The sequence below is a fragment of the Cornus florida genome, unplaced genomic scaffold, assembly GCF_030987335.1.
Source record: "Cornus florida cultivar Cherokee Brave unplaced genomic scaffold, ASM3098733v1 CherokeeBrave_3.0.0_Hap2_Chr01, whole genome shotgun sequence".
Taxonomy (NCBI): domain Eukaryota; kingdom Viridiplantae; phylum Streptophyta; class Magnoliopsida; order Cornales; family Cornaceae; genus Cornus; species Cornus florida.
Window position 1 is genome coordinate 14,707,845 of NW_026775571.1, and position 16,248 is coordinate 14,724,092.

The 16,248-nt window shown below is 38.1% G+C and overlaps 1 protein-coding gene across 1 annotated transcript; it reads right to left on the minus strand.

Moving 5' to 3' along the window:
- Window positions 1-15,436: 15,436 nt before the first annotated feature.
- On the minus strand, window positions 15,437-15,872 carry LOC132269483 (abscisic acid and environmental stress-inducible protein-like). Its single transcript, XM_059770682.1, has 2 exons — window positions 15,816-15,872; window positions 15,437-15,709 (listed from the first exon to the last, which is right to left on the minus strand). Exons 1-2 carry the CDS (start codon window positions 15,870-15,872, stop codon window positions 15,437-15,439), a joined length of 330 nt encoding a protein of 109 aa, XP_059626665.1.
- Between the last annotated feature and the right edge of the window lie 376 nt (window positions 15,873-16,248).

The window sequence follows — 16,248 nt, forward strand, 5'->3', positions numbered from 1 at the left end:
TTTATAAGAGGCCGACCATCCTAACGCAATTGAAAGGATTTCTTCATCAGTTCATAAACCTGAGAAGAATCAGAGACATCAAGATAGCTTCTCTTTACCACATCCCAAACCTCCCTGGCTGTTCCACATTGCACAAAGTGGGACATCAGATTTATCGTCATGGAATTGATAAGCCAAGACTTCACTAGGGCATCTTCAGCCTCCCATTCATCATAGCTTGGATCATCCTCTGCAGGTGCAACCTTTCTCCCTGTGATTTACCCCTTTTTCTGTCTACCAACAATATGCATTTCCAAAATCTGAGACCAAACACGATAATTAGCACCATCCAATTTAATAGGAATAGGAGAAGAAGTTTTGTGAATAGTCATCGTGGAGAACTTCTTGCTGTCAGATGAATTCTTGGTTAGAGAGGAAGAATCAGTGGTTGTTTTGGCTGCCATGGATCGTGGCTAGACCTGTCAACGGATCGGATACGAACCGGATTATGGTCGATCCGATCCGAATCCGATAAGCAATATAATCGATCCGATCCGATCCGATAATCCGACGGATTTTTAAATAAGCAATCTAAATTCGATACTCACTCTATCGAATGTTCGATCTGATAAATCCGATCTGATTGTGAGTTTTTACCCTTTTGCAATTTACACAAACAAAGCAAGCAAATTGAGCCAAAGCTAGGTTACAAAGGGAAAGAGATAAATGAATTCGGTAACAAGAAACTAAAAAATCATCATAAACATGGATAGAGAGAGAGGGGGAAGAGGAAAATCTGAAATAACTTTGCTTTGAAAGATATAAATTAGGGCTTGTAATAAAGAAATGAAAAGAAAATATAGAAGAAAAATGAGACTACAAAAATGTTTGTCGATCGCTAATTTCCCCTTTCTCCTTCTTGCTATAGATCTCCATTCACCTCATGCATATAAACTTACCTACTTCTGGGGTCTTCTTCCTCTCTCATGAATTAATTGATAGATATGAGTAGGTTTACTATTATGTGGTGAGAAAGGTTTACTACTATGTGGGTGAGAACACCTATTGTAAGTATAACATTCTGATTTATTGATTTTTATTACAGTTATAAAAATATGACGTTGATATATATGATATATATATATATATATATATATATATATATATATATATATTATTTTAATCGGATCGGATTATTAGCGAATCGGATCAACCCAATCCATATCCGATTTGTTAAGTTAACGGGTTGTCGGATTCGGATCATTATCGGATTATCGGATCTTTTACTCAATCCATATCCGAATAATCGGATCAGATTCGGATCAGAATCTGATCCATTGATAGGTCTAATCGTGAATAAGAGGTATTGAGGACAAGTAGCAGCAAAAGAAAAAGAAAGCAGCGGAAATTCCTTTCCCTTTTTTTTTTTTTTTTTTTTTTTTTTTTTTTTCCAGCTCTGATACCAAATAGATAAATGGCAGAAAAATTTATATATCTTTAATATATCTCAAGGGTATTTATACAGAATACATAGACCTATTCAAGGTAAGTCAACTATACAATTAATTTGACAACTAATACACGCTAACTCCTAATAGATAACAGCTAATACACGCTAACTCCTAATAGATAACAGCTAATACACACTAACTCCTAATAGATAATAGCTGTAAGTATTAATAGATAACAGCTGTAACTCCTAATAGATAACAGCTGTACATTCAGCTATACACGCTAACTATTTCTGCACAATATCATGTTGTCACTTCTCCTACTGCTCCCTAGACTTATACAACATGGAGCAATCATTTAGAGGCTTTTAAATGCTTCACAAAGACCAACAATCAAGTTGATTTGAATATGTGGATACAAGCCTTGATTGCATGAAGACACGCGTGACTAGTATTGTTGATAGTGTACAATCTCTTTGTCGTGACTCCTTTCACTATATGCAAAACATTCAATATGACAAGCAAAGCAAGGGATTGAGCTACAGGGCTAGGCGGCAATTCCAAGGAGAAGTTGTAGATTACTTGAGTGTGCGCGAAGGACTGCTAAGCGTGAAGAGCTGATGCTTATTGCGGGAGACTTGCTCAACCAACTAAGAAGTTCAGATTGGTAGAAGGAATCTAATCATTCTGATCAAATAAGACATAGAATGTCTGGCTCATCAGTCTGTTCATGACCAGAGCCAGGGACACATGGATGAAAGACGTGTTCCGAGTATAGGGATGAGTGAATCACCAAGTTCCGCTCTTTCCCAAAATCGAGTAGGACGTTGATTGACGCAGCTGCGCTGGTCATGAATTGGTTCACCAGCTAGGCTTATAGTACACTTGGCTTGTGGTCAAGACTCCTTCCAAAGCGAGGTACAGGCCCCATTACCAACAATGTGATGTGGCAGAATTTAGAGTTGCCTAAGAATTTGGGTAGTTTGGGATTCTACTATTTTAAAATTGTCTTGAAGAGCTGTTTTTGTGGTGGTGTACATGGCGATGATTGACATGATTTTCTCTTTTTGTTTGTTTATGTGATTTTCTTTATATTTGGATCTACTTGGCAGTTTCTCTCCATATTTTTTTAGTACTTAATTCTTTCAACATTTTGTACAAGTCAATAGGACTTAGTTGGAATATATAATTTTATATCTAATTAACTTTGAGTGATGGATCCTTATTGCCAATGCACATATTATCTTTAACTCATGTCAATTTTATGACGAGGGGGAGAATTATTTTATTGTACTGAATTGGGGCTGAGATGGTTTGATAAAATTCATCCTAGATAGACTAACTGCGTTTATAAAGTGTATCAACGTTGTAAGTCAAGAATACGTAATGCGATTTAGAGGCTTAAGCATGGAGTAGGTTTTTACTTCATAGTGTTAAGTGCATTAAACCCCCTTGAACTTTCTTTTCTTTCTCACAAAACCCCCCTGAACTATGACAAAGACACTTAACCCCCTAAACTATTCCATTTATTACAAATGTTAACTCTCCGTTGTAAATTTAACAGAAATGAGAGCACTTACATCATGTGAGGGGTCAAAAAAATTTAGTGTGACAAAATTAGCCCTCATGACCTAATTAAGAGAGAAACCTAAAACCCTAAACCTTGCCAGAGAGAAACTCTTCCTCAAGCTGAGCTGATCCTCGCCAGCAAAGATGTGTTGGATCGCCGAACTCCGGCACAGACCAACAGCAAAAACTCAAATTGCGGCCGTCGTCGAAGGTTTTTGCTTGCTAAATGCAATCCAGTAACCCACAAATGAAAACCACCCCTCAACCCTCCAACGACAACGATGGTGACGGTAATCAAAAACCAAAAAACCCTTTTTAGGAAATTCAAGAAATTTCACAATACACCTCCCCCAAAAACAGAAAAAGGTCGATCATTTCAATCTGTAATCAACTCTCCCATATATATATATATACACACACGCACACACACTAAGATCACAGTGAGGGATGCGAATCTGAGTACATAGGGAGGGATGCGACACACATTGAGGAGAGAGGGGAAAGAGAGAGCCGTACTTTGGGATGCTCGATTCACGTCGACCATGCTCCGGGAGCACGTCGCCGGTAGCTATAGTGTGATTAATTTCTGAGCGATCATAAATCCAAGCTCTAAGTTTTTGCAATGAATAAATTTTAATTGCAATTGGGTTTGCTTTGTTATCTGCAATAACATATTCATGGGTTATTCAATTGCGATTGGGTTTGCTACTATGACAAACGGCGCTGATGCTGTCAACGAAGACCTAACCAAATCCCCCACCTTCGCCCAAATGTTCACCACTGAACTCAGTTCCTTCACCGCCCTCAACCGCAGTTGTCCCACTCTTGTAACTTCCTTATTTTCGACTTGACCCACGAAACCTCCTCTATAATTCCTTCAAATTTGATCGAACAAAGACAAAGTTGAAGTCTCGAAGTGACGATCAAATTTACACTTGGATCTCCACCTACCATAGCTGGGATGGCGTTGTTAATTAATGAAATTAGGGTTTGTGATTGAAGAGTTGGAAGAATAGTTGAACTGCAAACTAATGGAAATTGTTACTCCTCCTCCTCTCTCTCTCTATCAGTATTTTTTTTTTCCTCTTTAGCCTCCAACTCTTGGCGACAACAGTGGAAAATCATTCAACAGGGGTAAGGGCTAGACGGTAATTTCATTTTTCAGTTAAGAACTACTTGACGACAAGTGAATGAGTGCAACAAAATGATAGTTTAGGAGGTTTTGCTTACTTCAGGGGGGTTTCGTGCAATTGGGTCATAGTACAGGGGGGTTTGGTGCACTTAACCCTATTTCATATTGTTCATTTTATAGATTATTATAGAGAGAGGGATGAGAGAGTAGATGGCAGAGAGAGAGAGAGAGAACTCTGATAAGAGATGGCACAACCCTCTTCTTCATATATATTTTCACACTCAACAAACCTAATAAGCCTACATAGGCTTATATAAATGATACAAGTCAACTAAAGAATACAAGGGCCCTATTATTGAATGTAATTACATAATGGCCCAACATATATATGTATTTAACATTCTAACACTCCCCCTTAAGCTGGAGAATATATATAAAATAATCCCAGCTTGGAACAGATAGTTCTTAACCGGTTATGACCCAATGCTTTGGTAAACATATCAGCTAATTGATCTTCAGACTTCACGAATGGAGCAGAAATGTTTCAATATGTTTTTTCCCGAATGAAGTGACAATCAACTTCAATATGTTTGGTTCTCTCATGAAACACAGGATTTTAAGCAATATGAAGTGCTGCTTGATTATCACAGAACAATGGAGTAAGAGCTTCAACTGTTAATCCAAGTTCTTTTAGAAAATGTTGTATCCAGGTCAACTCACTAGTAGTATAAGCCATTGCCCTATACTCAGCTTCAGCACTAGACCGAGCTACCACCGTTTGCTTTTTACTTCGCCATATAACAAGATTTCCTCCTACAAATGTGCAGTAGCCTATAATAGATCTCCTATCTAAAGGAAAACCAGTCCAGTCAGCATTTATAAAACCTTCCAACCTGAGATAACCATTTGATTTATATAGTAGTCCAAAACCTGGAACTTGCTTGAGATATCAGAAAATCCGAAGAACAACAATCTAATGTGGCATTCTAAGAGCTCCCATGAACTGACTTACCACACTAACTGCATATGAAATATCAGGTCGAGTGATAGTGAGATAAATTAATTTCCTAACAAGGCGACGAAATCTGCTCGGGTCATTAAATAGATCACCTTCATTAGACACAAGTTTTGTAGTCGAATCCATAGGAGCATCAACCGGGCGACCACCCAACATACCTGTTTCTTCAAATAAGTCCAACACATATTTTCGTTGGGATAAACTTATACCCTTCTTAGATTTAGCAACTTCAATACCCAAGAAATACCTAAGTTTACCCAAGTCTTTAGTGTGGAATCGATATTGCAGAAACAACTTCAACTTAGCAATGCCTTCAGAATCATCACCTGTGATCACAATATCATCTACATACATCACAAGAAATATGAAGCCAGCTTTAGTGCGCTGGTGAAATACTGAATGGTCGGTTTGACATCTGTTAAGACTAAATTTTAATGCTGCCTCAGAGAATTTTTGAAACCAAGCCCGTGGAGATTGTTTCAATCCATACAGGGCCTTTTTAAGGCGACAAACAGTGTGAAGATACTCCCCCTAGGCAACAAACCCAGGTGGTTGCTCCATATAAACCTCTTTTGCTAAGTCACCATGCAAAAAGGCATTTTTAACGTCTAACTGAAACAGAGGCCAATGTCTATTAGCAGCAAGAGAAATCAAAACACGAATAGAAGAAATCTTAGCAACAAAGGCAAATGTCTCAGCATAGTCAATACCATTGGTGTTGGCCATCGTTCTACCATCCGTTTGAGAGTGTGCATTAAGGCGAGGGCCAAGTTTTACATTTATAAAGCCATTACTACCTATACTAAAAATATAGCTAGGGCGAGTAGGGATCATCCCAAGGGATTATGGGGATTGAGCAATATCGAAGTTGATTGTGGAATCGTTATTAGGGCTAGTAGGTCGAGTGATCAAATAATTGGTTGGTTGGTTGATTAAAGAGCAACTAAATTAAACTAAGTAATAGCAAAAGAGTGCAATTAAGAGTAAGTAAGAGAGAGAAGAGTCTTGGGGTTAGAGATCACCACCAAGCAATGCATTTCTATATCATTGACAAGTGATTAATGAGGGCACATGGTGGGTTGCAATAGTCGTATGTATGTATTTGGTTGATTTAATAAGCAGGGATGACTAATTAAGCATATATTGTCTAAACATCATGTCAAAGGCACAGTATATCTAAGCTATGAAGCATATATTGTCTAAACAACATGTGAAAGACACAATAAATCAAAACAAGTTATTAATCCTTTCATTAAGCTCACAATCCAAATACAACACAAGGATAGAGGCATATGCTAATTGCATTCACAAGCTTAGATCATCAAACAACAAGCATAAATCGTCCTCCCATTTAACACTACACTACAACTACACTACATCTACACTACTAGCATGAAAATAAACTAGGGGAGAGGCACAATCCATCAAGAGGTAAGCATGAACCATCATGAGAATCACAAAAGCATTCTTTTAAGCATAATGTTTTGACAATCTTTAAATCTATAGCATCAATACACATAGACATGCATCAATAACACAAAATCTAGAGATAAACACATGAACATCTATTCTAGCATACATAGACATATGGATAGAATGAAATGACCAATTGGAAGCATTAAACCACATAAATCATTGAATAAACAAGATCTATATATATCAAAGTGTCAAAACATCAATTACAACACTAATCCCTCAAATACACAAGATTAAGATATGGAAAGCTTGCTTGGGGCTAACTTTAGCCCCAAGAGGATGTCTAGCCACTCATGGTGAGGATGCTCCAACCCTCAAGGGCTAACTCCATGGAAGAGGTTTGCTCCTTGTTGATGAAGATCTCCAATGGTGTCTCTAGCCTCCTCCTCCTCTAAACTTCCTCTCCAAGAGATGATATCAAAAATAATGTTGGCTCCCCTTTGAAAAAGTAATCCTTATCCTTATATAGGTAGGTCAAAATGACACCCAAAATGAGCTGGGGTCGTGCACACAATATTCCCTAATGATTGAATAAAGGACAACTTTCAATAGGATGGAATTTTAACTTTTTCGCATTGGAGGAAGTTCGATCGATCAAACTTAGGTTAGATCAATCCAACTGGCTGAGCTTTTTGGAAAAAGACAAATCTGAGATATTTGTAGGAGATATTTATGGGAAAAGGACAAAAGTGGTTGGTGGGTGATATAGCTGTGGATAGGATCAATCATTTGGATAAGGACAAAGGTGTTTGATCGATCGAAGAATGATGTTGGATCGATTGAACTTTTAGACTTAAGTGCTTTGGGTCAAGGCTTGGATCTATCTTGAAGTGCTGAGATCGATCAATGTTCGATCGATCGAACCTTGGACTTGGATCGATCGAACTTGCTGCTTTGCTTCATTTTGCTTCTTTCTTTCTCCACTTTGCTCCTTTCTTTCTTCAATCCCAAAATTGCTTCAATTAAGCTCTTATTTGGCTGAGTTAGCTTATTTTCGGGATAAGTGCCTGAAAAGGGAAATAATACGAAATCAATCTAAAATGGTAAAGTAAGATAGATAAAGATACTAGAATGCCTAAGCTTAAGGGGTTTGAATACGCATTTTTCAGTGCTCATCAACCATAAGTCTGTGTATAACCTTTGGCAACAAGACGGGCTTTTAAATGCTCAATGGACCCATCTGGAAGATACTTCATGGTATATACCCAGTGACAACCAACAGGTTTTACACCTGGAGGTAATGGAACAAGATTTCATGTGTCATTCTGATGCAAAGCATCCATTTCAGCTTGCATTGCCTTTCTCCAGCTCGAATCAGACAAAGCATCCTGCACAGTCTTAGGAACAAATGTAGTAGACAATTGAGAGGAAAAACATGAGAAGGATGGCGATAAGGAATTATAAGAGACATAATGAGCAATGGGATGATTAGTGACATCGAGTGAGTACCTTTACGAAGTGCAATAGGTAAGGAATCAGACACAGTGGACTGTGTTGGATCCAAAGACTCTGAAGATTATGGAGGAGGCATGATAGCAGATGGCTTTGGTCTTCGAGTGTACACCTGTAACGGGGTAGGCAAAGGAGAACGCGGTTGAAGGGAAAGTGAGGGAAGAGGAACAGCAGGAAGAGACGACTCGGGACTATTATCACGAATGACTCACAAAAGGTTACATCCGTCCAAATAAAGTACCATTGAGAAACAGGACTATAGCAGCGATAACCTTTATGAGAATAAGAGTATTCAAGAAATACACACTTTGTGGCATGTGGGTCGAGTTGATCAAAACTAGGACCAAGATTGTGGACATAACATACACATCCAAAAACTCTATGAGTAGGAGAAAACAAAGGAGAATCAGGAAATAAAATAAAAAGTGGAGATTTGCCATCTAATACAGATGACGACGTACGGTTAATAAGATGACAGGCAGTAAGAACAGCATCACCCCAAAACCGTTTAGGCATGTGCATATGAAACAGAAAAGCACGGGTTACTTCTAAGAGGTAGCGATTCTTACGTTCTGCAACTCCATTTTGTTGAGGAGTATAAACACATGAATTTTGATGAATAATTCCTTTATCACTAAGATATGTATCAAAGGGGGTTAAAGAATATTCCTTAGTATTATCAGAACGTAGAATACGAATTGGGCATCCAAATTGAGTTTTGATTTCTTTTTGAAATTTTTGAAAAATTAAAAATAACTCAGAACGATCTTTCATCAGAAACAACCAAGTCAGGCGAGAATAATCATCCACAAATGTCACAAAATAATAGAATTTATTGATTGAAGAATGTTTTATTGGACCCCATACATCTGAATGAACCAAATGAAAAGGATTAGAGACACGATTATTAACCCTATACTTAAAAGACACGCAATGGTGCTTACTAAGTTGACAAACTTCACATGACAAGAATTTCAAATGACTAAGACTAGGAACTTGATGCTTCAAAACTTGAAGTGACGGGTGACCAACACGATAGTGCCACTGGAATGGAGACAGAGAGCACTGAAAAGCCACGAAATCAGCTGCCAAATCAAAGTAATATAAGCCACCAGCTTCATACCCCATACCTATCTTCTTCTTCGTCTTGAGATCCTGAGACACACAAGAAGTAGGATAAAATGTAACAGAGCACTGAAGAGATTTAGTAAGCTTACTGATAGACATTAAATTAAAGGGAAACTGAGGAACATATAAAACAGACGAGAGAGACAAGGAATCACCAAGTTGAGTTGTCCCCAAACCTGAAACCTTGGTGGATGAACCATTAGCAAGAGTAACTCTTTGAAAGGAAGGTACAGAATTAAAATTAGATAGAAGAGAAGAACATCTAGTCATATGATCGGATGCTCCCGTGTCTATGATCCAAGGACTGCGAGTGGAAGACAATAGACATGTGTGTGCAGTACCTGACTGGGCAAAGGTAGCCGTGGAAGATGAATTAGATGCTTGCTTATAAGACAAAAATTGAGTATACTCATCACGTGGAATAGGGACCGTATCTAATTCAGCTACGTTGTGAGATCCAGATGAAACTTGATTTGCATAACTAGATGGTTTGCCGTGAAGGTCCCAACAAAAATTCAGAGTGTGATTAGAAAGGCCACAATGAGTACATTTTTGTGATTCCCTGCCATAGCCACGTCCTCCCCATGAATCACGACCGCCACGTGTAGAGCGTCCCCCACGACTTCCACGGTAAGTAGTATTTTCTCCCTTTGAAACTATCAATGCTGAACACTCACCACTTTGCCCAGTATTCAAAGTTGAGGTATCACTTGTAAGTGCAGCTCGCTGAAGTCGAGAAAATACATCAGCAAGAGATAAAAGTGTGGAACTGCATATAATCTGTAAATGAAAAGTCTCATATGCTAATGACAGACCAGTAAGAAAACAGACAACATTAAAGTCTTCACGTTGTTGTTGCATACTCCGACCATTAGCAGTAATGGGCTGATACATATTCAGCTCCTCACAGACTCCCATAACTTTGGAATAATACTCTTCTATACTGTGATTACCTTGTTCAAGATTGAAGTACTGCTTATAAAGCTCATAAACACGAGTGATATTACCTGTCCTAGAATATAGTTGTTGCAATCTGTCCCATATCTCCTTGGTAGTATCCAAATAAAGTAAAGTTGAACTGATTTGGGGTTCAATACTGTTTATCATCACAGAGATGATCTAAGCATCTTCCTTTTCCCATGCATCAAAGGAAGCATCAGTTTCCTTTAGTTTCTCTTTAGTTAGATGAGTACCAAAGCCTCTACTTTTAAGAAAAATTTTAACAGATTTAGCCCACAGTATGTAATTCTTCCCATTGAGTTTAACTGAAGTCATGGGAGAATGAAGACCAGATGTGGGAGAGAACAAATTTGAACTGGACGCCATGGTTAACCTAGAAAAAATAGAGAAGAAGAAAAAAAAATGCAAAAATTGTATTCTGGCCGAACCTGGAAAACGGGTCGGATCTGGTAAAACGGGCTGGATCTGGGGCAAACGAGCCGGATCTGGTCAAGCGGGTTGGATCTGGGTCAACTGGGTCGGATCTGAAAGCGGGCCAGATCTACTGATCTAGGTTAATCTTGAACCGGATCTCGACCCAGCAGGTTTAAGTGAACCTGGATCAGGATAGCCTTGCGCCGGCAACCAAACACTACCCTTCTTCTTCTCAATCAACGCCGGCGAGAGCAATAATCTACTATCGTCAACAACGAGCAAGGATCCTTACCTCCAAAAGGTGAAGCCCCAACCACAAATTTCGACTATAGCAAGGAACCACACTCAGTTTCAGCGGCGACTACTCCCGACAACCACCGGCGCCAGGAAACGGAGAACAGCGAGCAGCGAGAGGCCGGATCGACGACGAAAAACGATCCCTTCACGAGCTAGTACACACCCTCACACCACGGTAACAACGTCAATAGTCAGATCTACGCTTTGATACCATGTTCATTTTATAGATTATAGATTATAGAGAGAGGGATGAGAGAGTAGATGGCAGAGAGAGAGAGAGAGAGAACCTTATATAAATGATACAAGTCAACTAAAGAATACAAGGGCCCTACTATTGAATGTAATTACATAATGGCCCAACATATATATGTATATAACATTCTAACACATATGAACATTTTACTTTGGAAGTTCTGGACTAGTGGCATGGGTTTTTATTTAATTATTTTCCTTTCCTTTTTCTTTTATTGAAGGATGGTGATAATTTTTTATTTTATTTATTTATTTATTTGTGTTTCTACAGGTGATCTGGAAGAAGTAGGTGAAGAGTAGCTATTTTTCTCCTCAGGGATTGAAGTGATAATATGTTCTATTAATGGAATGCACATCTTTTTCTGAATTAAGATATTTTCACTCTATTATTTTAGAAGTATCTTATCTTAATATGGTTCTTTAGTCTTCAACTTAAATAGGTATATGTAACTCTTCTCTAGTACAATGATTATATGTAAATTGGGGTGGTGCATATTTATTTTCTTAAGCTACGCATATTTTTCTACAAGTGATCAACCATTTCATGGTCCAATGTAGTTAGGATCTGTTTGGGTTTAGTTCTCATCTTCTCACACTTGAGCTTATGAATTGGTATCTAAAGAATAGGTAGCTCATTCGGAGATTTTTGTTTTATTTTTTTTGCCGAGGTGATTAGGAGTTCTAGGTATTGATATATTGAAAAATAAATAAATAAATAAATAAAACACCTAGCATAGAGCAGGCCCAAAAAATGCACCCAAACACATGCCCATCCACCCAACCATAAATTGCTACCTCAACATTTGAAAGCAAAAGCAGCAACTAGATTAGAGAGCAAAGACGCACAAGAAACTCTGACTATGGAGGCTTTCGCTTAATAAATGAGCTGGGAAGGCTCTAATCAACTGCCTTCCACCACTACAACTGCTATCTTTTACCACAACCACCACTGCCTTTCACTATTGCCTCCTTTATTACTTTCCACCACCGTTATTGCCATCGCCACCATTGTTGCAGCCTCCACCACATTTCATCACCGCCACCTCCACCACTGACTTCCACGACTACCACCTTTGACCACCATCACTATTACACCCACCACTACCACTGTGTTCACCATTACCACCACTATCGACACCTCCATCACCACCGCCTTCTTCCACCTCCACCGACTTCCGCCACTACTGTCACCTTCCACCGCCACCGCCACCTACACCGTTGCCGCCTTCCACCACCACCACTTGCACCACTGTCTTTCGCCATCATCACCTGCACCAGTACTGACACGTTCCACCACTACCACAATTGCTACTGCCATCGCCTTCTGCTAACACCATTACCGCCTTCCATCACAACCACCACCTACACCACTACCACTTTTCACCTCCACCACCATTGTCACCGCCATCCACTACATCTGCCATTTCTTTTAAAAATATATAAAAGAATGTTTATTTTGTTAATTTAATTTACTTCTCACAAAGAATGGTATTTTACATAATTCAATTTGAAATTCATTATATTCTAAATTTTAAATTTGTTTAACCAAACAGTGAAATAATTATTATAATTTCATTCCTAAGAAGTTCAGATTGGTAGAAGGAATCTGATCATTCTGATTAAATAAGAAATAGAATGTTTGGCTCATCCGTCCGTTCATGACCAGAGCTAGGGATGCAAGGATGAAAGACGTGTTCTGAGTACAGGGATGAGTGAATCACCAAGTTCCGCTCTTTCCCAAATTCCAGTCGAAGGAGTGTGGCCATACATTGCCAAATCCTTTTGCCATCTCATCTTGGTATTTTCTGCTTAGATCGAGCAGGACGTTGATTGACACAGCTGCGCTGGTCATGAATTGGTTCACCAGCTAGGCTTATAGTACACTTGGCTTGTGGTCTAGACTCCTTCCAAAGCGAAGTACAGGCCCCATTACCAACAATGTGCTGTGGCGGAATTTAGAGTTGCCTAAGAATTTGGGTAGTTTGGGATTCTACTATTTTCAAATTATCTTGAAGAGCTGTTTCTTTGGTGGTGTACACGGCGATGATTGACATGATTTTCTCTTTCTGTTTGTTTATGTGGTTTTCTTTATATTTGGATCTACTTGGCAGTTTCTCTTCATATTTTTTTAGTACTTAATTCTTCCAACATTTTGTACAAGTCAATAGGACTTAGTTGGAATATATAATTTTATCACTAATTGACTTTGAGTGATAGATCCTTATTGTCAATGCTCATATTATGTTTAACTCATTATGTCAATTTTGTGACAAGGGGGAGAATTATTTTTTGAAATGCATATTTAACTTGTTTTCCACGTGTCTGATTGCTTGCTTACCTGATTGCTTGATGTGTTGGTGCTTGATCTATCTTAAGGTAGACATAAATCAATGGGGAAAAAAAGGGATAGTTTTATTGCTTTACTTATTGTTTTATTGCTTTGATATTCTCTTAACACATTTGATATAATGCATGTGGTATAGTTTCATGTTTATTTTCTAATTATGTTATTAGTTGTTAAAGCTTCTAAAGTCTTCTAAAGTCTTTTTGTTTTAGCTTCTGATGTAATGTTTAGTTTTTGTATAGTTGTCGTGAAATCGCCAAAAAGGGAGATTTGTCTATAAGACATAGGTTGCCAAATTGTGTAAAAAGAACTGGAGTTTGTAACAACTTGTTTAATTTCTAGTTCTAATTATAATTTTGTTTTAAACTTAATTAGAATTAGTTGATTATTCCTACTAAAGGTGAAAGAAGGAATTGAAGCTACGATAGTCAAGTGATCTTCGTGTACAAAGTTGAAAAGGTAATTTGACATAGATGCACACTCCAAATTAGAGTTTATCGCATCTCTTTGGAATCAACTCACACTTCTTTTGTTATTTGATAGGCTAATAGATTTTCTTAGCTTCTTCCATGCACGCACCGCTATATATTTAATTTCGAGAAGACAAATAAACCTAAAAATTCAGTAAAGCCTTTGTTCTCCTCTTGTCATCAGGCTCAGTAGTACATGTCAATTTGTTTCTTGTTGATTTTGTTGCTCCTCTAGAAAAAAGTTATTCAGAAGCCTTAAAGTATAGTTTTTGACCTGTGATTATTTTGCTGCTATATTTTGAATGGTATCTTGTAATTTTTTTTTATGTGCTTCTTTTGTGGTGGTTCTTGCATCTTTTATTGTACTGAATTGGGGCTTAGATGGTTTGATAAAATTCATCCTAGATAGACTAATTGCGTTTAGCTGATTCTTATTTTCGGACCTGTGGGGAACATATAAAGTGCATCAACGTTGCAAGTCAAGAATATGTAATGCGATTTAGAGGCTTAAGGACGGGATTTTAGGGAAAAAAAGAATTTGTGCACATGCACACCTGAATAGGCTTTTATTTCATATAAACATTTTGCTTTGGAAGCTGAACACTAGCGGCGTGGGTTTTTATTTAATTATTTTCCTTTCCCTTTTCTTTTGTTGAAGGATGGTGATGATTTATATTCTATTTTATTTGTTTTTTTTTTTATTTTTGTTTTTGTTTCTACAGGTGATCTAGAAGAAGTAGGTGAAGAGTAGCTGTTTCTACATGGGGGTTGAAGTGATAATATGTTCTATTAATAGAATGCACATCTTTTTTTGAATTAAGATATTTTCGCTCTATTATATTAGAAGTATCTAATCTTATTATGGTTCTTTAGTATTCAACTTAAATAGGGCTATGTTACTCTTCTCTAGTACAATGATTATATATTTAAATTGGGGTGGTGAATATTTATTTTCTTACGCTATGCATATTTTTCTACAAGTGTTTAACCATTTCATGGTCCAGTGCAGTTAGGATTTGTTAGGGTTTAGTTCTCATCTTCTCACACTAGAGCTTTGTGAATTGGTATCTAAAGAATTGGTAGCTCATTAGGAGATTTTTGTTTTTTGTTTTTTTTTTTTTACCGAGGTGATTTGGAGTTCTAGGTATTGATGTTACACTTTTTTTTTTTTTTTCCTTCGGTGGTATGTTAGTGTATTGATAAAACTGAAAAAAACAAGAAAACAATAAAACCAAAAAAAAAAAAAAAAACAAAACAAACTCCTAGCATGGAGCAGGCCCACAAAACAAGGCCCAAAAAATGCACCCAAACACATTCCCAACCATCCAACCATACATTGCTACCTCAACATTTGAAAGCAAAAGCAGCAACAAGATCAGAGAGTAGAGACGCACAAGAAACTCCGACTATGGAGGCTTCCGCTTAATAACTGAGCTGGGAAGGCTCTAATCGACTACCTTCCACCACTACCACTACCACCTTATTCCACAACCACTACTGCCTTTCACTGTTGCCTCCTCCATTGCCTTCCACCACCTGACCACCGTCACTGCCACCGCCATCATTGTTGCTTCCTCCACCACCTTCCATCACCACAACCTCCACTGCCGCCGCCACCACTGACTTGCACGACCACCTTCGACAACCATCACTATTACACCCACCACCGCCATTATTTTCACTACCACTATCACCACCACCACCACCAGTAGCACAATTGACACGTCCATCACTAACGCCTTCTTCCACCTTTACTGACTTCCACCACTACCGTCACCTTCCACCACCGTCGTCACCTACACCATTGCCACCTTCCACCACCACCACATGCACCACTCCCACCGCTACTGCCTTCCACCATCATCACCTATACCAGAATTGTTCCACCACTAGCACAATTGTTACTGCCACCGCCTTCTGCTAACACCATCGCTGCCTTCCATCACCATCACCACCTACACCACTATCATTTTTCACCTCCACCACCATTGTCACCGCTATCCACCACTTCTGCAATTTCTTTTAAAAAAATATAAAAGAATGTTTAGTTTATTAGTTTAATTTACTTGTCACAAAGAACAGTATTTTACATAATTCAATTTGAAATTTATTATATTCTAAATTTTAAATTTGTTCAACAAAACAGTGAAATAATTATTATAATTTCATTCCTACATATTTCATATTTGCAATCAAACATTGGAATGAGAATGACCATCCCATCCACTTGCATTCTATTCTATTCTTGCGCACCAATGAACTAAAAAGGGAAAATTGAGTACTTGGTTGGTATATATTTTGCCTAT